The 20,853-nt window shown below is 49.4% G+C and overlaps 1 protein-coding gene across 1 annotated transcript in view; it reads left to right on the top strand.

Annotated features, from left to right (window-relative positions):
- LARP6 (La ribonucleoprotein 6, translational regulator) overlaps positions 1–20,853 on the top strand; it is a 539,468-nt gene that overhangs the window by 11,034 nt on the left and 507,581 nt on the right. The window contains exon 2 of the mRNA XM_081160745.1: positions 777–987. Within this exon, the coding sequence (XP_081016871.1) occupies positions 777–987 (211 nt within the window). The remainder of the gene's footprint in view (positions 1–776; positions 988–20,853) is intronic.

The raw sequence follows: 20,853 nt of genomic DNA, 5'->3' as shown, positions 1-20,853 counted from the left end.
ATGGTGTCAGGATTCAAACCCAGGCAGCCTAACTCTAACTCTAGAACCTAGACTCTTAGTTACTTCGCTAAGCTGTCTTCTAGAAATTGGGATTTGCAGGGTGGAGGTGGGGAGGGAAGGATAAGGAGTATATGTGAAAGGTACGGGATGGCAGAGCAGCACATCAATGTTAGCAGAGGGTGTTGTTGTATTAACGATCCTCCCTTGTTAAAAACAAAAGTGTGATTTCTTAGCTTTTTGGAAGCAAAACCTGTCCCCCTCTGGCTCTGTGATCACCCCCCTGCGGAGTCCAGTTCAGGTGTGACCCAGTGCAGTTTCCAAGGGCTGCTGTAACAAGCACCACAAACTGGAGGGCCTAGAACAACAGAGATTTATTGCCTCACAGTTTTGGAGGCCAGAAGTCTGAAAGCAAGGTGTCAGCAGGGCCCTGCCCCCTCTCAGGGTGCTGTGGGAGGGCCTGCTGTAGACCTCTCTCCTAACTTCTGGTGGTCTGTTGGCAGCCTGATGTTCCTTGACTTCTGCATCCCCCCATCTCAGCCTTCATCTTCAAGTGGCATTCTCCCTGTGTGTCCAGATTCCCCTTTTAAAGACATCAGTCGTACTGGATTAGGGACCTCCCTGCTCTGGCATGGCCTCATCTTCAACTAATGACATCTGTAAGACTCTTTCCAAATGAGGTCGCATTCTGAGCTGGGAATGTTGGGACTTCAACATATGAAATCTGGGTGGGGGAGGCAGTTCAGCTCGTAACACCCGGTGTCTCCTTCTGGTCTCAGTGGCTCCACGACAAGTGGGGGTGAGAATGAGCGTGATGACGTGGAGCAGGAGTGGAAGCCCCCAGATGAGGAATTAATCAGGAAACTGGTGGATCAGATCGAATTCTACTTTTCCGATGAAAACCTGGAGAAGGACGCCTTCCTGCTAAAGCACGTGAGGAGGAACAAGCTGGGATATGTGAGCGTTAAGCTACTCACGTCCTTCAAAAAGGTGAGGCCTCGTGGTCGGAGCTGCCCCAAGGGCTTCAAGGCTGTTTGGGATTATGGGTCTAAATATGTTTTACCCTTTTGAAACCTAATGAGTAGTGACTTTTTACTTCCTCTGAGGCCTGAAAAATAGAAAAATGATCAAGAGAAGGGACTTAGGATTGTTAGAAGGAAAACTGTCCCCACTATCAAAAGGGTTCTGGGTTTGGAGACAGATCTCAGCAGTGGTCTTTTGAAACACCTATCAGGCCTAGAATTGTGAAATTCAAGCTTTTCATTTGTCAAGTTGAATAAGCGAAGGAAGGAGTGCTCAGACGGGGATGAGCCTTCTCCAAGCTTTGGCTGCCTTTGCTGGGTAATGCCCACCTCCTCAGCTGCAGACGGAGACGTGGGGTCTGCCTATTGCTGCCTTCTGGGCAGCAGGCCGCATGCCCTGCTGTGTACATGTCCAGCAAGTGGGCTCTGCTTGCCGGCTTCTCGAAGAGCCAACTGACCATGTGGCCTCGGAACTCTGTCTCCCTTGGGGGAAACGCATTTACTAGAATGGAAAAGCTGCTTATTGTATAAAGAGATGTGTAAGGAGTGGGCCCTGGCCAAGTTGTCAGGCAGCACTGAGGACAGCCTTTCTCCTGGAGCGCGTTTCTGCCTCACCCCCTGGTGTACTCTGTCCTCCTTTGTTGCCCTCTTTCCTTTATTCCTTCATCAAACAGGATATACAAGATGGATTTGGCATTGCCCCGCCTTCGCAAACACCAGTGAAGGAGAGAGATTAGTGAAGGGTTATAATATGACCTTAGACAGCACCACAGAAGAAAGAACAGAGCACTGTTGGTGGTGAGTTGATTAGAGCAACTGACCCGGCCTGGAGAACTGAGAATCCTTCCTAGAAGTGGTGGCATCATTGGATGCTAGAGAACAAGTAGGAGTCTTCACGTGTAGGAGAGGGGAAGGGGCATTCCACGTTGCAAAGGCAAACCTGCTCTTCCTCCGGCTGCCTCCTTTCTTGCTACACTGTTCCCACACTCACACTTCCGACAGCAGATGTGAAGGGAGGTTCTCACACCAGGCGTTTCTCTAACGCCAGCTGAGTGTCCTGCAATTTACCTCAATTCTGACACTGCCTACCTGGAGATGGCATTAGATGCAAGAGGTTAAGGGCTCAGTCCCACAGACTGCCCCCCACTTCAAGTGCCAATCACAAGTAGTAGGTAACCAGGTTACCCACAACTTCTGTCCAAATTGGCTACAAATCAGAGCTTCCTGTGAACTCCTCCTCTAGGATTTGATTATTTGCTAGAATAGCTCACAGAACTCGGGGAAACATTTACTTACGTTTACCCGTTTATTAAAGGACATAGCAAAGGATAGAGATGAACAGCCAGATGAAGAGATACATGGGGTGGGACCTGGGATGGTCCTGAGCACCGGAGCTTCTGTCCTGGTGGAGCTGGGGTTACGATTGGACCTAGGGTTAGGGTTATGTTGAGGGCTAGGGTTAGAGATCCGGTTAGGGTTACGATTGGACCTAGGCTTAGGGTTATGTTGAGGGCTAGGGTTAGAGATCCGGTTAGGGTCACGATTGGACCTAGGGTTAGGGTTATGTTGAGGGCTAGGGTTAGAGATCCGGTTAGGGTTACGATTGGACCTAGGGTTAGGGTTATGTTGAGGGCTAGGGTTAGAGAGATGTTTAGGGTTACGATTGGACCTAGGGTTAGGGTTATGTTGAGGGCTAGGGTTAGAGAGACGGTTAAGGTTACGATTGGACCTAGGGTTAGGGTTATGTTGAGGGCTAGGGTTAGAGATCCGGTTAGGGTACGATTGGACCTAGGGTTAGGGTTATGTTGAGGGCTAGGGTTAGAGAGACGGTTAGGGTTACAATTGGACCGAGGGTGAGGGTTATGTTGAGGGCTAGGGTTAGAGAGACGGTTAGGGTTACGATTGGACCTAGGGTTAGGGTTATGTTGAGGGCTAGGGTTAGAGAGACGGTTAGGGTGACGATTGGACGTAGGGTTAGGGTTATGTTGAGGGCTAGGGTTAGAGAGACGGTTAGGGTTACGATTGGACCTAGGGTTAGGGTTATGTTGAGGACTAGGTTTAGAGACACGGTTAGGGTTACGATTGGACCTAGGGTTATGGTTATGTTGAGGGCTAGGGTTAGAGATCTGGTTAGGGTTACGATTGGACCTAGGGTTAGGGTTATGTTGAGGGCTAGGGTTAGAGATCCGGTTAGGGTTACGATTGGACCTAGGGTTCGGGTTATGTTCAGGGCTAGGGTTAGAGAGACGGTTAGGATTACGATTGGACCTAGGGTTAGGGTTATGTTGAGGGCTAGGGTTAGAGAGACGGTTAGGGTTACGATTGGACCTAGGGTTAGGGTTATGTTTAGGGCTAGGGTTAGAGATCCGGTTAGGGTTCCGATTGGACCTAGGGTTAGGGTTATGTTGAGGGCTAGGGTTAGAGAGACGGTTAGGGTGACGATTTGACGTAGGTTAGGGTTATGTTGAGGTCTAGGGTTAGAGAAACGGTTAGGGTTACGATTGGACCGAGGGTTAGGGTTATGTTGAGGGTTAGGTTTAGAGAGACGGTTAGGGTTTCGATTGGACCTAGGGTTAGGGTTATGTTGAGGGCTAGGGTTAGAGGTCCGGTTAGGGTTACGATTGGACCTAGGGTTAGGGTTATGTTGAGGGCTAGGTTTAGAGAGACGGTTAGGGTTACAATTGGACCTAGGGTTATGGTTATGTTGAGGGCTAGGGTTAGAGATCCGGTTAGGGTTACGATTGGACCTAGGGTTAGGGTTATGTTGAGGGCTAGGGTTAGAGATCCGGTTAGGGTAACGATTGGACCTAGGGTTCGGGTTATGTTGAGGGCTAGGGTTAGAGAGACGGTTAGGGTTACGATTGGCCCTAGGGTTAGGGTTATGTTGAGGGCTAGGGTTAGAGAGACGGTTAGGGTTACGATTGGACCTAGGGTTAGGTTTATGTTGAGGGCTAGGGTTAGAGAGACGGTTAGGGTTACGATTGGACCTAGGGTTCGGGTTATGTTGAGGGCTAGGGTTAGAGAGACGGTTAGGGTTACGATTGGCCCTAGGGTTAGGGTTATGTTGAGGGCTAGGGTTAGAGAGACGGTTAGGGTTACGATTGGACCTAGGGTTAGGTTTATGTTGAGGGCTAGGGTTAGAGAGACGGTTAGGGTTACGATTGGACCTAGGGTTCGGGTTATGTTGAGGGCTAGGGTTAGAGAGACGGTTAGGGTTACGATTGGACCTAGGGTTAGGGTATGTTGAGGGCTAGGGTTAGAGAGGCGGTGACGGTTACGATTGGACCTAGGGTTAGGGTTATGTTGAGGGCTAGGGTTAGAGATCCGGTTAGGGTTACGATGGGACCTAGGGTTAGGGTTATGTTGAGGGCTAGGGTTAGAGAGACGGTTAGGGTAACGATTGGACCTAGGGTTAGGGTTATGTTGAGCGCTAGGGTTAGAGAGGCGGTTAACGTTACGATTGGACCTAGGGTTAGGGTATGTTGAGGGCTAGGGTTAGAGAGACGGTGACGGTTACGATTGGACCTAGGGTTAGGGTTAGTTGAGGGCTAGGGTTAGAGAGACCGTTAGGGTGACGATTGGACGTAGGGTTAGGGTTATGTTGAGGGCTAGGGTTAGAGAGACGGTTGGGGTTACGATTGGACCTAAGGTTAGGGTTATGTTGACGGCTAGGTTTAGAGAGACGGTTAGGGTTACGATTGGACCTAGGGTTATGGTTATGTTGAGGGCTAGGGTTAGAGAGACGGTTAGGGTTACGATTGGACCTAGGGTTAGGGTTATGTTGAGGGCTAGGGTTAGAGATCCGGTTAGGGTTACAATTGGACCTAGCGTTAGGGTTATGTTGAGGGCTAGGGTTAGAGAGACGGTTAGGGTTACGATTGGACCTAGAGTTCGGGTTATGTTGAGGGCTAGGGTTAGAGAGACGGTTAGGGTTACGATTGGACCTAGGGTTCGGGTTATGTTGAGGGATAGGGTTAGAGAGACGGTTAGGGTTACGATTGGACCTAGGGTTAGGGTTATGTTGAGGGCTAGGGTTAGAGAGACGGTTAGGGTTACGATTGGACCTAGGGTTAGGGTTATGTTGAGGGCTAGGGTTAGAGAGACGGTTAGGGTTACGATTGGACCTAGGGTTAGGGTTATGTTGAGGGCTAGGGTTAGAGATCCGGTTAGGGTTACAATTGGACCTAGGGTTAGGGTTATGTTGAGTGCTAGGGTTAGAGAGACGCTTAGGGTAACGATTGGACCTAGGTCTAGGGTTATGTTGAGGGCTAGGGTTAGAGAGACGGTTAGGGTTTCGATTGGACCTAGGGTTACAGTTATGTTGAGTGATAGGCTTAGAGGTCAGGTTAGGGTTACGATTGGACCCAGGGTTAGGGTTATGTTGAGGGGCAGGGTTAGAGAGATGGTTAGGGTTACGATTGGAACTAGGGTTAGGGTTATGTTGAGGGCTACGGTTAGAGATCCGGTTAGGGTTACGATTGGACCTAGGGTTCGGGTTATGTTGAGGGCTAGGGTTAGAGAGACGGTTAGGGTTACGATTGGACCTAGGGTTAGGGTATGTTGAGGGCTAGGGTTAGAGAGACGGTGACGGTTACGATTGGACCTAGGGTTAGGGTTATGTTGAGGGCTAGGGTTAGAGATCCGGTTAGGGTTACGATGGGACCTAGGGTTATGGTTATGTTGAGGGCTAGGGTTAGAGACGGTTAGGGTTACGATTGGACCTAGGGTAAGGTTATGTTGAGGGATAGGGCTAGAGATCCGGTTAGGGTTACAATTGGACCTAGCGTTAACGTTATGTTGAGGGCTAGGGTTAGAGAGACGGTTAGGGTTACGATTGGACCTAGGGTTCGGGTTTTGTTGAGGGCAAGGGTTAGAGAGACGGTTAGGGTTACGATTGGACCAAGGGTTAGGGTTATGTTGAGGGCTAGGGTTAGAGAGACGGTTAGGGTTACGATTGGACCTAGGGTTAGGGTTATGTTGAGGGCTAGGTTTAGAGATCCGGTTAGGGTTACAATTGGACCTAGGGTTAGGGTTATGTTGAGTGCTAGGGTTAGAGAGACGCCTAGGGTAACGATTGGACCTAGGGTTAGGGTTATGTTGAGGGCTAGGGTTAGAGAGACGGTTAGGGTTTCGATTGGACCTAGGGTTAGGGTTATGTTGAGGGATAGGGTTAGAGAGCCGGTTAGGGTTACGATTGGACCTAGGGTTAGGGTTATGTTGAGGGGTAGGGTTAGAGAGATGGTTAGGGTTACGATTGGACCTAGTGTTCGGGTTATGTTGAGGGCTAGGGTTAGAGAGACGGTTAGGGTTACGATTGGCCCTAGGGTTAGGGTTATGTTGAGGGCTAGGGTTAGAGAGACGGTTAGGGTTACGATTGGACCTAGGGTTAGGTTTATGTTGAGGGCTAGGGTTAGAGAGACGGTTAGGGTTAAGATTGGACCTAGGGTTCGGGTTATGTTGAGGGCTAGGGTTAGAGAGACGGTTAGGGTTACGATTGGACCTAGGGTTAGGGTATGTTGAGGGCTAGGGTTAGAGAGACGGTGACGGTTACGATTGGACCTAGGGTTAGGGTTATGTTGAGGGCTAGGGTTAGAGATCCGGTTAGGGTTACGATGGGACCTAGGGTTAGGGTTATGTTGAGGGCTAGGGTTAGAGAGACGGTTAGGGTAACGATTGGACCTAGGGTTAGGGTTATGTTGAGCGCTAGGGTTAGAGAGGCGGTTAACGTTACGATTGGACCTAGGGTTAGGGTATGTTGAGGGCTAGGGTTAGAGAGACGGTGACGGTTACGATTGGACCTAGGCTTAGGGTTAATTGAGGGCTAGGGTTAGAGAGACCGTTAGGGTGACGATTGGACGTAGGGTTAGGGTTATGTTGAGGGCTAGGGTTAGAGAGACGGTTGGGGTTACGATTGGACCTAAGGTTAGGGTTATGTTGACGGCTAGGTTTAGAGAGACGGTTAGGGTTACGATTGGACCTAGGGTTATGGTTATGTTGAGGGCTAGGGTTAGAGAGACGGTTAGGGTTACGATTGGACCTAGGGTTAGGGTTATGTTGAGGGCTAGGGTTAGAGATCCAGTTAGGGTTACAATTGGACCTAGCGTTAGGGTTATGTTGAGGGCTAGGGTTAGAGAGACGGTTAGGGTTACGATTGGACCTAGAGTTCGGGTTATGTTGAGGGCTAGGGTTAGAGAGACGGTTAGGGTTACGATTGGACCTAGGGTTAGGGTTATGTTGAGGGCTAGGGTTAGAGAGACGGTTAGGGTTACGATTGGACCTAGGGTTAGGGTTATGTTGAGGGCTAGGGTTAGAGAGACGGTTAGGGTTACGATTGGACCTAGGGTTAGGGTTATGTTGAGGGCTAGGGTTAGAGAGACGGTTAGGGTTACGATTGGACCTAGGGTTAGGGTTATGTTGAGGGCTAGGGTTAGAGATCCGGTTAGGGTTACAATTGGACCTAGGGTTAGGGTTATGTTGAGTGCTAGGGTTAGAGAGACGCTTAGGGTAACGATTGGACCTAGGTCTAGGGTTATGTTGAGGGCTAGGGTTAGAGAGACGGTTAGGGTTTCGATTGGACCTAGGGTTACAGTTATGTTGAGTGATAGGCTTAGAGGTCAGGTTAGGGTTACGATTGGACCCAGGGTTAGGGTTATGTTGAGGGGCAGGGTTAGAGAGATGGTTAGGGTTACGATTGGAACTAGGGTTAGGGTTATGTTGAGGGCTACGGTTAGAGATCCGGTTAGGGTTACGATTGGACCTAGGGTTCGGGTTATGTTCAGGGCTAGGGTTAGAGAGACGGTTAGGGTTACGATTGGACCTAGGGTTAGGGTATGTTGAGGGCTAGGGTTAGAGAGACGGTGACGGTTACGATTGGACCTAGGGTTAGGGTTATGTTGAGGGCTAGGGTTAGAGATCCGGTTAGGGTTACGATGGGACCTAGGGTTATGGTTATGTTGAGGGCTAGGGTTAGAGACGGTTAGGGTTACGATTGGACCTAGGGTAAGGTTATGTTGAGGGATAGGGCTAGAGATCCGGTTAGGGTTACAATTGGACCTAGCGTTAACGTTATGTTGAGGGCTAGGGTTAGAGAGACGGTTAGGGTTACGATTGGACCTAGGGTTCGGGTTTTGTTGAGGGCAAGGGTTAGAGAGACGGTTAGGGTTACGATTGGACCAAGGGTTAGGGTTATGTTGAGGGCTAGGGTTAGAGAGACGGTTAGGGTTACGATTGGACCTAGGGTTAGGGTTATGTTGAGGGCTAGGTTTAGAGATCTGGTTAGGGTTACAATTGGACCTAGGGTTAGGGTTATGTTGAGTGCTAGGGTTAGAGAGACGCTTAGGGTAACGATTGGACCTAGGGTTAGGGTTATGTTGAGGGCTAGGGTTAGAGAGACGGTTAGGGTTTCGATTGGACCTAGGGTTAGGGTTATGTTGAGGGATAGGGTTAGAGGTCCGGTTAGGGTTACGATTGGACCTAGGGTTAGGGTTATGTTGAGGGGTAGGGTTAGAGAGACGGTTAGGGTTACGATTGGACCTAGTGTTCGGGTTATGTTGAGGGCTAGAGTTAGAGAGACGGTTAGGGTTACGATTGGACCTAGGGTTAGGGTTATGTTGAGGGCTAGGGTTAGAGAGACGGTTAGGGTTACGATTGGACCTAGGGTTAGGTTTATGTTGAGGGCTAGGGTTAGAGATCCGGTTAGGGTTACAATTGGACATAGGGTTAGGGTTATGTTGAGGGCTAGGGTTAGAGAGACGCTTAGGGTAACGATTGGACCTAGGGTTAGGGTTATGTTGAGGGCTAGGGTTAGAGAGACGGTTAGGGTTTCGATTGGACCTAGGGTTAGGGTTATGTTGAGGGCTAGGGTTAGAGAGACGGTTAGGGTTACGATTGGACGTAGGGTTAGGAATATGTTGACGGCTAGGTTTAGAGAGACGATTAGGGTTACGATTGGACCTAGGGTTAGGATTATGTTGAGGGTTAGGGTTAGAGGTCCGGTTAGGGTTATGATTGGACCTAGGGTTACGGTTATGTTGAGGGCTAGGGTTAGAGAGACGGTTAGGGTTACGATTTGACCTAGGGTTAGGGTTATGTTGAGGGCTAGGGTTAGAGAGACGGTTAGGCTTACGATTGGACCTAGGGTTAGGGTTATATTGAGGGCTAGGGTAAGAGATCCGGTTAGGGTTACGATTGGACCTAGGGTTAGGGTTGTGCTGAGGGCTAGGGTTAGAGATCCGGTTAGGGTTACGATAGGACTTAGGGTTAGGGTTATGCTGAGGGCTAGAGTTAGAAAACCGATTAGGGTTACTATTGTACCTAGGGTTAGGGTTATGTTGAGGGCTATAGTTAGAAAGACTGTTACGATTACGATTGGACCTAGGGTTAGGGTTTTGTTGAGGGCTAGGGTTAGAGATCCGGTTAGGGTTACGATTGGAACTAGGGTTAGGGTTATGTTGAGGGCTAGGGTTAGAGATCCGGTTAGGGTTACGATTGGACCTAGGGTTAGGGTTATGTTGAGGGCTAGGGTTAGAGATCCGGTTAGGGTTACGATTGGACCTAGGGTTAGGGTTATGTTGAGGGCTAGGTTTAGCAATCTGGTTAGGGTTACAATTGGACCTAGGGTTCGGGTTATCTTGAGGGCTAGGTTTAGAGATCCGGTTAGGGTTACGATTGGACCTAGGGTTAGGGTTGTTTTGAGGGCTAGGGTTAGAGATCCGGTTAGGGTTACGATTGGACCTAGGGTTAGGGTATGCTGAGGGGTAGGGTTAGAGAGACGGTTAGGGTTACGATTGGACCTAGGGTTAGGGTTATGTTGAGGGCTAGGTTTAGAGATCCGGTTAGGATTACGATTGGACCTACGGTTGGGGTTATGTTGAGGGCTAGGGTTAGAGAGACGGTTGTGGTTACGTTTGGATCTAGGGTTAGGGTTATGTTGAGGGCTAGGATTAGAGATCCGGTTAGGGTTACGATTGGACCTAGGGTTAGGGTTATGTTGAGGGCTAGGGTTAGAGATCCGGTTAGGGTTACAATTGGACCTAGGGTTAGGGTTATGTTGAGGGCTAGGGTTAGAGAGACGGTTAGGGTTACGATTGGACCTAGGGTTCGGGTCATGTTGAGGGCTAGGGTTAGAGAGACGGTTAGGGTTACGATTGGACCTAGGGTTCGGCTCATGTTGAGGGCTAGGGTTAGAGAGACGGTTAGGGTTACGATTGGACCTAGGGTTAGGGTTATGTTGAGGGCTAGGGTTAGAGAGACGGTTAGGGTTACGATTGGACCTAGGGTTAGGGTTATGTTGAGGGCTAGGGTTAGAGAGACGGTTAGGGTTTCGACTGTACCTAGGGTTAGGGTTATGTTGAGGGATAGGTTTAGAGGTCCGGTTAGGGATACGATTGGACCTAGGGTTAGGGTTATGTTGAGGGGTAGGGTTAGAGAGACGGTTAGGGTTACGATTGGACCTAGGGTTAGGGTTAGAGAGACGCTTAGGGTAACGATTGGACCTAGGGTTAGGGTTATGTTGAGGGCTAGGGTTAGAGAGACGGTTAGGGTTTCGATTGGACCTAGGGTTAGGGTTATGTTGAGGGCTAGGGTTAGAGGTCCGGTTAGGGTTACGATTGGACCTAGGGTTAGGGTTATGTTGAGGGGTAGGGTTAGAGAGACGGTTAGGGTTACGATTGGACCTAGGGTTAGGGTCATGTTGAGGGCTAGGGTTAGAGAGACGGTTAGGGTTACGTTTGGACCTAGGGTTAGGGTTATGTTGAGGGCTAGGGTTAGAGAGACGCTTAGGGTAACGATCGGACCTAGGGTTAGGGTTATGTTGAGGGCTAGGGTTAGAGAGACGGTTAGGGTTTCGATTGGACCTAGGGTTAGGGTTATGTTGAGGGCTAGGGTTAGAGAGACGGTTAGGGTTACGATTAGACCTAGGGTTAGGAATATGTTGACGGCTAGGTTTAGAGAGACGGTTAGGGTTACGATTGGACCTAGGGTTAGGGTTATGTTGAGGGCTAGGGTTAGAGAGACGGTTAGGGTTACGGTTGGACCTAGGGTTAGGGTTATGTTGAGGGCTACGGTTAGAGATCCGGTTACGGTTACGATTGGACCTAGGGTTAGGGTTATGTTGAGGGCTAGGGTTAGAGAGACGGTTAGGGTTTCGATTGGACCTAGGGTTAGGGTTATGTTGAGGACTAGGGTTAGAGGTCCGGTTAGGGTTACGATTGGACCTAGGGTTAGGGTTATGTTGAGGGCTAGGGTTAGAGAGACGGTTAGGGTTACGATTGGACTTAGGGTTAGGGTTATGTTGAGGGCTAGGGTTAGAGATCCAGTTAGGGTTACGATGGGACCTAGGGTTAGGGTTATGTTGAGGGCTAGGGTTAGAGAGACTATTAGGGTGACGATTGGACGTAGGGTTAGGGTTATGTTGAGGGCTAGGGTCAGAGAGACGGTTGGGGTTACGATTGGACCTAGGGTTAGGGTTATGTTGACGGCTAGGTTTAGAGAGACGGTTAGGGTTACGATTGGACCTAGGGTTATGGTTATGTTGAGGGCTAGGGTTAGAGAGACGGTTAGGGTTACGATTGGACCTAGGGTTAGGGTTCTGTTGAGGGCTAGGGTTAGAGATCCGGTTAGGGTTACAATTGGACCTAGCGTTAGGGTTATGTTGAGGGCTAGGGTTAGAGAGACGGTTAGGGTTACGATTGGACCTAGGGTTAGGGTTATGTTGAGGGCTAGGGTTAGAGATCCGGTTAGGGTTACAATTGGACCTAGCGTTAGGGTTATGTTGAGGGCTAGGCTTAGAGAGACGGTTAGAGTTACGATTGGACCTAGAGTTCGGGTTATGTTGAGGGCTAGGGTTAGAGAGACGGTTAGGGTTACGATTGGACCTAGGGTTCGGGTTATGTTGAGGGCTAGGGTTAGAGAGACGGTTAGGGTTACGATTGGACCTAGGGTTAGGGTTATGTTGAGGGCTAGGGTTAGAGAGACGGTTAGGGTTACGATTGGACCTAGGGTTAGGGATATGTTGAGGGCTAGGTTAGAGATCCGGTTAGGGTTACAATTGGACCTAGGGTTAGGGTTATATTGAGTGCTAGGGTTAGAGAGACGCTTAGGGTAACGATTGGACCTAGGGTTAGGGTTATGTTGAGGGCTAGGGTTAGAGAGACGGTTAGGGTTTCGATTGGACCTAGGGTTACGGTTATGTTGAGGGATAGGGTTAGAGGTCCGGTTAGGGTTACGATTGGACCTAGGGTTAGGGTTATGTTGAGTGCTAGGGTTAGAGAGACTCTTAGGGTAACGATTGGACCTAGGGTTAGGGTTATGTTGAGGGCTAGGGTTAGAGAGACGGTTAGGGTTTCGATTGGACCTAGGGTTAGGGTTATGTTGAGGGCTAGGGTTAGAGAGACGGTTAGGGTTTCGATTGGACCTAGGGTTAGGGTTATGTTGAGGGCAGGGTTAGAGAGACGGTTAGGGTTACGATTGGACCTAGGGTTCGGGTCATGTTGAGGACTAGGGTTAGAGAGACGGTTAGGGTTACGATTGGACCTAGGGTTAGGGTTATGTTGAGGGCTAGGGTTAGAGAGACGGTTAGGGTTACGATTGGACCTAGGGTTAGGGTTATGTTGAGGGCTAGGGTTAGAGATCCGGTTAGGGTTACAATTGGACCTAGGGTTAGGGTTATGTTGAGTGCTAGGGTTAGAGAGACGGTTAGGGTTTCGACTGTACCTAGGGTTAGGGTTATGTTGAGGGATAGGGTTAGAGGTCCGGTTAGGGTTACGATTGGACCTAGGGTTAGGGTGATGTTGAGGGGTAGGGTTAGAGAGACGGTTAGGGTTACGATTGGACCTAGGGTTAGGGTTATGTTGAGGGGTAGGGTTAGAGAGACGGTTAGGGTTACGATTGGACCTAGGGTTAGGGTTAGAGAGACGCTTAGGGTAACGATTGGACCTAGGGTTAGGGTTATGTTGAGGGCTAGGGTTAGAGGTCCGGTTAGGGTTACGATTGGACCTAGGGTTAGGGTTATATTGAGGGGTAGGGTTAGAGAGACGGTTAGGGTTACGATTGGACCTAGGGTTAGGGTCATGTTGAGGGCTAGGGTTAGAGAGACGCTTAGGGTAACGATTGGACCTAGGGTTAGGATTATGTTGAGGGCTAGGGTTAGAGAGACGGTTAGGGTTTCGATTGGACCTAGGGTTAGGGTTATGTTGAGGGCTAGGGTTAGAGAGACGGTTAGGGTTACGATTAGACCTAGGGTTAGGAATATGTTGACGGCTAGGTTTAGAGAGACGGTTAGGGTTACGATTGGACCTAGGGTTAGGGTTACGCTGAGGGCTAGGGTTAGAGAGACGGTTAGGGTTACGATTGGACCTAGGGTTAGGGTTAAGTTGAGGGCTACGGTTAGAGATCTGGTTACGGTTACGATTGGACCTAGGGTTAGGGTTATGTTGAGGGCTAGGGTTAGAGAGACGGTTAGGGTTTCGATTGGACCTTGGGTTAGGGTTATGTTGAGGACTAGGGTTAGAGGTCCGGTTAGGGTTACGATTGGACCTAGGGTTAGGGTTATGTTGAGGGCTAGGGTTAGAGAGACGGTTAGGGTTACGATTTGACCTAGGGTTAGGGTTATGTTGAGGCCTAGGGTTAGAAATCCGGTTAGGGTTACGATTGTACCTAGGGTTAGGGTTATGTTGAGGGCTATAGTTAGAAAGACTGTTACGATTACGATTGGACCTAGGGTTAGGGTTATGTTGAGGGCTAGGTTTAGCAATCTGGTTAGGGCTACAATTGGACCTAAGGTTCGGGTTATCTTGAGGGCTAGGTTTAGAGATCCGGTTAGGGTTACGATTGGAACTAGGGTTAGGGTTGTTTTGAGGGCTAGGGTTAGAGATCCGGTTAGGGTTACGATTGGACCTAGGGTTACGGTTATGTTGAGGGATAGGGTTAGAGGTCCGGTTATGGTTACGATTGGACCTAGGGTTAGGGTTATGTTGAGTGCTAGGGTTAGAGAGACGCTTAGGGTAACGATTGGACCTAGGGTTAGGGTTATGTTGAGGGCTAGGGTTAGAGAGACGATTAGGGTTTCGATTGGACCTAGGTTTAGGGTTATGTTGAGGGCTAGGGTTAGAGAGACGGTTAGGGTTACGATTGGACCTAGAGTTAGGAATATGTTGACGGCTAGGTTAAGAAAGACGGTTAGGGTTACGATTGGACCTAGGGTTAGGATTATGTTGAGGGTTAGGGTTAGAGAGACGGTTAGGGTTACGATTGGACCTAGGGTTATGGTTATGTTGAGGGCTAGGGTTAGAGATCCGGTTACGGTTACGATTGGACCTAGGGTTAGGGTTATGTTGAGGGCTAGGGTTAGAGAGACGGTTAGGGTTTCGATTGGACCTAGGGTTAGGGTTATGTTGAGGGCTAGGGTTAGAGGTCCGGTTAGGGTTACGATTGGACCTAGGGTTAGGGTTATGTTGAGTGATAGGGTTAGAGAGACGCTTAAGGTAACGATTGGACCTAGGGTTAGGGTTATGTTGAGGGCTAGGGTTAGAGAGACAGTTAGGGTTTCGATTGGACCTAGGGTTAGAGTTATGTTGAGGGCTAGGGTTAGAGAGACGGTTAGGGTTACGATTGGACCTAGGGTTAGGAATATGTTGACGGCTAGGTTTAGAGAGACGGTTAGGGTTACGATTGGACCTAGGGTTAGGAATATGTTGAAGGCTAGGTTAAGAAAGACGGTTAGGGTTACGATTGGACCTAGGGTTAGGATTATGTTGAGGGTTAGGGTTAGAGAGACGGTTAGGGTTACGATTGGACCTAGGGTTAGGGTTATGTTGAGGGCTAGGGTTAGAGAGACGGTTAGGGTTTCGATTGGACCTAGGGTTAGGGTTATGTTGAGGGATAGGGTTAGAGGTCCGGTTAGGGTTACGATTGGACCTAGGGTTAGGGTTATGTTGAGGGGTAGGGTTAGAGAGACGGTTAGGGTTACGATTGGACCTAGGGTTAGGGTTATGTTGAGGACTACGGTTAGAGATCCGGTTAGGGTTACGATTGGACCTAGTGTTCGGGTTATGTTGAGGGCTAGGGTTAGAGAGACGGTTAGGGTTACGATTGGACCTAGGGTTAGAGTTATGTTGAGGGCTAGGGTTAGAGAGACGGTTAGGGTTACGATTGGACCTAGGGTTAGGTTTATGTTGAGGGCTAGGGTTAGAGATCCGGTTAGGGTTACAATTGGACATAGGGTTAGGGTTATGTTGAGGGCTAGGGTTAGAGAGACGCTTAGGGTAACGATTGGACCTAGGGTTAGGGTTATGTTGAGGGCTAGGGTTAGAGAGACGGTTAGGCTTACGATTGGACCTAGGGTTAGGGTTATATTGAGGGCTAGGGTAAGAGATCCGGTTAGGGTTACGATTGGACCTAGGGTTAGGGTTGTGCTGAGGGCTAGGGTTAGAGATCCGGTTAGGGTTACGATAGGACTTAGGGTTAGGGTTATGCTGAGGGCTAGAGTTAGAAAACCGATTAGGGTTACTATTGTACCTAGGGTTAGGGTTATGTTGAGGGCTATAGTTAGATAGACTGTTACGATTACGATTGGACCTAGGGTTAGGGTTATGTTGAGGGGTAGGGTTATAGATCCGGTTAGGGTTACGATTGGAACTAGGGTTAGGGTTATGTTGAGGGCTAGGGTTAGAGATCCGATTAGGGTTACGATTGGACCTAGGGTTAGGGTTATGTTGAGGGCTAGGGTTAGAGATCCGGTTAGGGTTACGATTGGACCTAGGGTTAGGGTTATGTTGAGGGCTAGGTTTAGCAAACTGGTTAGGGTTACAATTGGACCTAGGGTTCGGGTTATCTTGAGGGCTAGGTTTAGAGATCCGGTTAGGGTTACGATTGGACCTAGGGTTAGGGTTGTTTTGAGGGCTAGGGTTAGAGATCCGGTTAGGGTTACGATTGGACCTAGGGTTAGGGTATGCTGAGGGGTAGGTTTAGAGAGACGGTTAGGGTTACGATTGGACCTAGGGTTAGGGTTATGTTGAGGGCTAGGTTTAGAGATCCGGTTAGGATTACGATTGGACCTACGGTTGGGGTTATGTTGAGGGCTAGGGTTAGAGAGACGGTTGGGGTTACGTTTGGATCTAGGGTTAGGGTTATGTTGAGGGTTAGGATTAGAGATCCGGTTAGGGTTACGATTGGACCTAGGGTTAGGGTTATGTTGAGGGCTAGGGTTAGAGATCCCGTTAGGGTTACAATTGGACCTAGGGTTAGGGTTATGTTGAGGGCTAGGGTTAGAGAGACGGTTAGGGTTACGATTGGACCTAGGGTTCGGGTTATGTTGAGGGCTAGGGTTAGAGAGACGGTTAGGGTTACGATTGGACCTAGGGTTCGGCTCATGTTGAGGGCTAGGGTTAGAGAGACGGTTAGGGTTACGATTGGACCTAGGGTTAGGGTTATGTTGAGGGCTAGGGTTAGAGAGACGGTTAGGGTTACGATTGGACCTAGGGTTAGGGTTATGTTGAGGGCTAGGGTTAGAGAGACGATTAGGGTTTCGACTGTACCTAGGGTTAGGGTTATGTTGAGGGATAGGTTTAGAGGTCCGGTTAGGGATACGATTGGACCTAGGGTTAGGGTTATGTTGAGGGGTAGGGTTAGAGAGACGGTTAGGGTTACGATTGGACCTAGGGTTAGGGTTAGAGAGACGCTTAGGGTAACGATTGGACCTAGGGTTAGGGTTATGTTGAGGGCTAGGGTTAGAGAGACGGTTAGGGTTTCGATTGGACCTAGGGTTAGGGTTATGTTGAGGGCTAGGGTTAGAGGTCCGGTTAGGGTTACGATTGGACCTAGGGTTAGGGTTATGTTGAGGGGTAGGGTTAGAGAGACGGTTAGGGTTACGATTGGACCTAGGGTTAGGGTCATGTTGAGGGCTAGGGTTAGAGAGACGGTTAGGGTTACGATTGGACCTAGGGTTAGGGTTATGTTGAGGGCTAGGGTTAGAGAGACGCTTAGGGTAACGATCGGACCTAGGGTTAGGGTTATGTTGCGGGCTAGGGTTAGAGAGACGGTTAGGGTTTCGATTGGACCTAGGGTTAGGGTTATGTTGAGGGCTAGGGTTAGAGAGACGGTTAGGGTTACGATTAGACCTAGGGTTAGGAATATGTTGACGGCTAGGTTTAGAGAGACGGTTAGGGTTACGATTGGACCTAGGGTTAGGGTTATGTTGAGGGCTAGGGTTAGAGAGACGGTTAGGGTTACGGTTGGACCTAGGGTTAGGGTTATGTTGAGGGCTACGGTTAGAGATCCGGTTACGGTTACGATTGGACCTAGGGTTAGGGTTATGTTGAGGGCTAGGGTTAGAGAGACGGTTAGGGTTTCGATTGGACCTAGGGTTAGGGTTATGTTGAGGACTAGGGTTAGAGGTCCGGTTAGGGTTACGATTGGACCTAGGGTTAGGGTTATGTTGAGGGCTAGGGTTAGAGAGACGGTTAGGGTTACGATTGGACTTAGGGTTAGGGTTATGTTGAGGCCTAGGGTTAGAGATCCGGTTAGGGTTACGATGGGACCTAGGGTTAGGGTTATGTTGAGGGCTAGGGTTAGAGAGACTATTAGGGTGACGATTGGACGTAGGGTTAGGGTTATGTTGAGGGCTAGGGTCAGAGAGACGGTTGGGGTTACGATTGGACCTAGGGTTAGGGTTATGTTGACGGCTAGGTTTAGAGAGACGGTTAGGGTTACGATTGGACCTAGGGTTATGGTTATGTTGAGGGCTAGGGTTAGAGAGACGGTTAGGGTTACGATTGGACCTAGGGTTAGGGTTATGTTGAGGGCTAGGGTTAGAGATCCGGTTAGGGTTACAATTGGACCTAGCGTTAGGGTTATGTTGAGGGCTAGGGTTAGAGAGACGGTTAGGGTTACGATTGGACCTAGGGTTAGGGTTATGTTGAGGGCTAGGGTTAGAGATCCGGTTAGGGTTACAATTGGACCTAGCGTTAGGGTTATGTTGAGGGCTAGGCTTAGAGAGACGGTTAGAGTTACGATTGGACCTAGAGTTCGGGTTATGTTGAGGGCTAGGGTTAGAGAGACAGTTAGGGTTACGATTGGACCTAGGGTTCGGGTTATGTTGAGGGCTAGGGTTAGAGAGACGGTTAGGGTTACCATTGGACCTAGGGTTAGGGATATGTTGAGGGCTAGGGTTAGAGATCCGGTTAGGGTTACAATTGGACCTAGGGTTAGGGTTATATTGAGTGCTAGGGTTAGAGAGACGCTTAGGGTAACGATTGGGCCTAGGGTTAGGGTTATGTTGAGGGCTAGGGTTAGAGAGACGGTTAGGGTTTCGATTGGACCTAGGGTTACGGTTATGTTGAGGGATAGGGTTAGAGGTCCGGTTAGGGTTACGATTGGACCTAGGGTTAGGGTTATGTTGAGTGCTAGGGTTAGAGAGACTCTTAGGGTAACGATTGGACCTAGGGTTAGGGTTATGTTGAGGGCTAGGGTTAGAGAGACGGTTAGGGTTTCGATTGGACCTAGGGTTAGGGTTATGTTGAGGGCTAGGGTTAGAGAGACGGTTAGGGTTTCGATTGGACCTAGGGTTAGGGTTATGTTGAGGGCAGGGTTAGAGAGACGGTTAGGGTTACGATTGGACCTAGGGTTCGGGTCATGTTGAGGGCTAGGGTTAGAGAGACGGTTAGGGTTACGATTGGACCTAGGGTTAGGGTTATGTTGAGGGCTAGGGTTAGAGAGACGGTTAGGGTTACGATTGGACCTAGGGTTAGGGTTATGTTGAGGGCTAGGGTTAGAGATCCGGTTAGGGTTACAATTGGACCTAGGGTTAGGGTTATGTTGAGTGCTAGGGTTAGAGAGACGGTTAGGGTTTCTACTGTACCTAGGGTTAGGGTTATGTTGAGGGATAGGGTTAGAGGTCCGGTTAGGGTTACGATTGGACCTAGGGTTAGGGTGATGTTGAGGGGTAGGGTTAGAGAGACGGTTAGGGTTACGATTGGACCTAGGGTTAGGGTTATGTTGAGGGGTAGGGTTAGAGAGACGGTTAGGGTTACGATTGGACCTAGGGTTAGGGTCATGTTGAGGGCTAGGGTTAGAGAGACGGTTAGGGTTACGATTGGACCTAGGGTTAGGGTTATGTTGAGGGCTAGGTTTAGAGAGACGCTTAGGGTAACGATCGGACCTAGGGTTAGGGTTATGTTGAGGGCTAGGGTTAGAGAGACGGTTAGGGTTTCGATTGGACCTAGGGTTAGGGTTATGTTGAGGGCTAGGGTTAGAGAGACGGTTAGGGTTACGATTAGACCTAGGGTTAGGAATATGTTGACGGCTAGGTTTAGAGAGACCGTTAGGGTTACGATTGGACCTAGGGTTAGGGTTATGTTGAGGGCTAGGGTTAGAGAGACGGTTAGGGTTACAGTTGGACCTAGGGTTAGGGTTATGTTGAGGGCTACGGTTAGAGATCCGGTTACGGTTACGATTGGACCTAGGGTTAGGGTTATGTTGAGGGCTAGGGTTAGAGAGACGGTTAGGGTTTCGATTGGACCTAGGGTTAGGGTTATGTTGAGGACTAGGGTTAGAGGTCCGGTTAGGGTTACGATTGGACCTAGGGTTAGGGTTATGTTGAGGGCTAGGGTTAGAGAGACGGTTAGGGTTACGATTGGACTTAGGGTTAGGGTTATGTTGAGGGCTAGGGTTAGAGAGACGGTTAGGGTTACGATTGGACCTAGGGTTAGGGTTATGTTGAGGGCTAGGGTTAGAGAGACGGTTAGGGTTACGATTGGACCTAGGGTTAGGGTTATGTTGAGGGCTAGGGTTAGAGAGACGGTTAGGGTTTCGACTGTACCTAGGGTTAGGGTTATGTTGAGGGATAGGTTTAGAGGTCCGGTTAGGGATACGATTGGACCTAAGGTTAGGGTTATGTTGAGGGGTAGGGTTAGAGAGACGGTTAGGGTTACGATTGGACCTAGGGTTAGGGTTATGTTGAGGGGTAGGGTTAGGGAGACGGTTAGGGTTACGATTGGACCTAGGGTTAGGGTTAGAGAGACGCTTAGGGTAACGATTGGACCTAGGGTTAGGGTTATGTTGAGGGCTAGGGTTAGAGAGACGGTTAGGGTTTCGATTGGACCTAGGGTTAGGGTTATGTTGAGGGCTAGGGTTAGAGGTCCGGTTAGGGTTACGATTGGACCTAGGGTTAGGGTTATGTTGAGGGGTAGGGTTAGAGAGACGGTTAGGGTTACGATTGGACCTAGGGTTAGGGTCATGTTGAGGGCTAGGGTTAGAGAGACGGTTAGGGTTACGATTGGACCTAGGGTTAGGGTTATGTTGAGGGCTAGGGTTAGAGAGACGCTTAGGGTAACGATCGGACCTAGGGTTAGGGTTATGTTGAGGGCTAGGGTTAGAGAGACGGTTAGGGTTTCGATTGGACCTAGGGTTAGGGTTATGTTGAGGGCTAGGGTTAGAGAGACGGTTAGGGTTACGATTAGACCTAGGGTTAGGAATATGTTGACGGCTAGGTTTAGAGAGACGGTTAGGGTTACGATTGGACCTAGGGTTAGGGTTATGTTGAGGGCTAGGGTTAGAGAGACGGTTAGGGTTACGGTTGGACCTAGGGTTAGGGTTATGTTGAGGGCTACGGTTAGAGATCCGGTTACGGTTACGATTGGACCTAGGGTTAGGGTTATGTTGAGGGCTAGGGTTAGAGAGACGGTTAGGGTTTCGATTGGACCTAGGGTTAGGGTTATGTTGAGGACTAGGGTTAGAGGTCCGGTTAGGGTTACGATTGGACCTAGGGTTAGGGTTATGTTGAGGGCTAGGGTTAGAGAGACGGTTAGGGTTACGATTGGACTTAGGGTTAGGGTTATGT

The sequence above is a fragment of the Miniopterus schreibersii genome (assembly GCF_964146895.1).
Source record: "Miniopterus schreibersii genome assembly, chromosome: 1".
Taxonomy (NCBI): Eukaryota; Metazoa; Chordata; class Mammalia; order Chiroptera; family Miniopteridae; genus Miniopterus; species Miniopterus schreibersii.
Note: the sequence above shows the minus strand (reverse complement) of the source record. Positions and strands in the feature narration are given on the sequence as shown.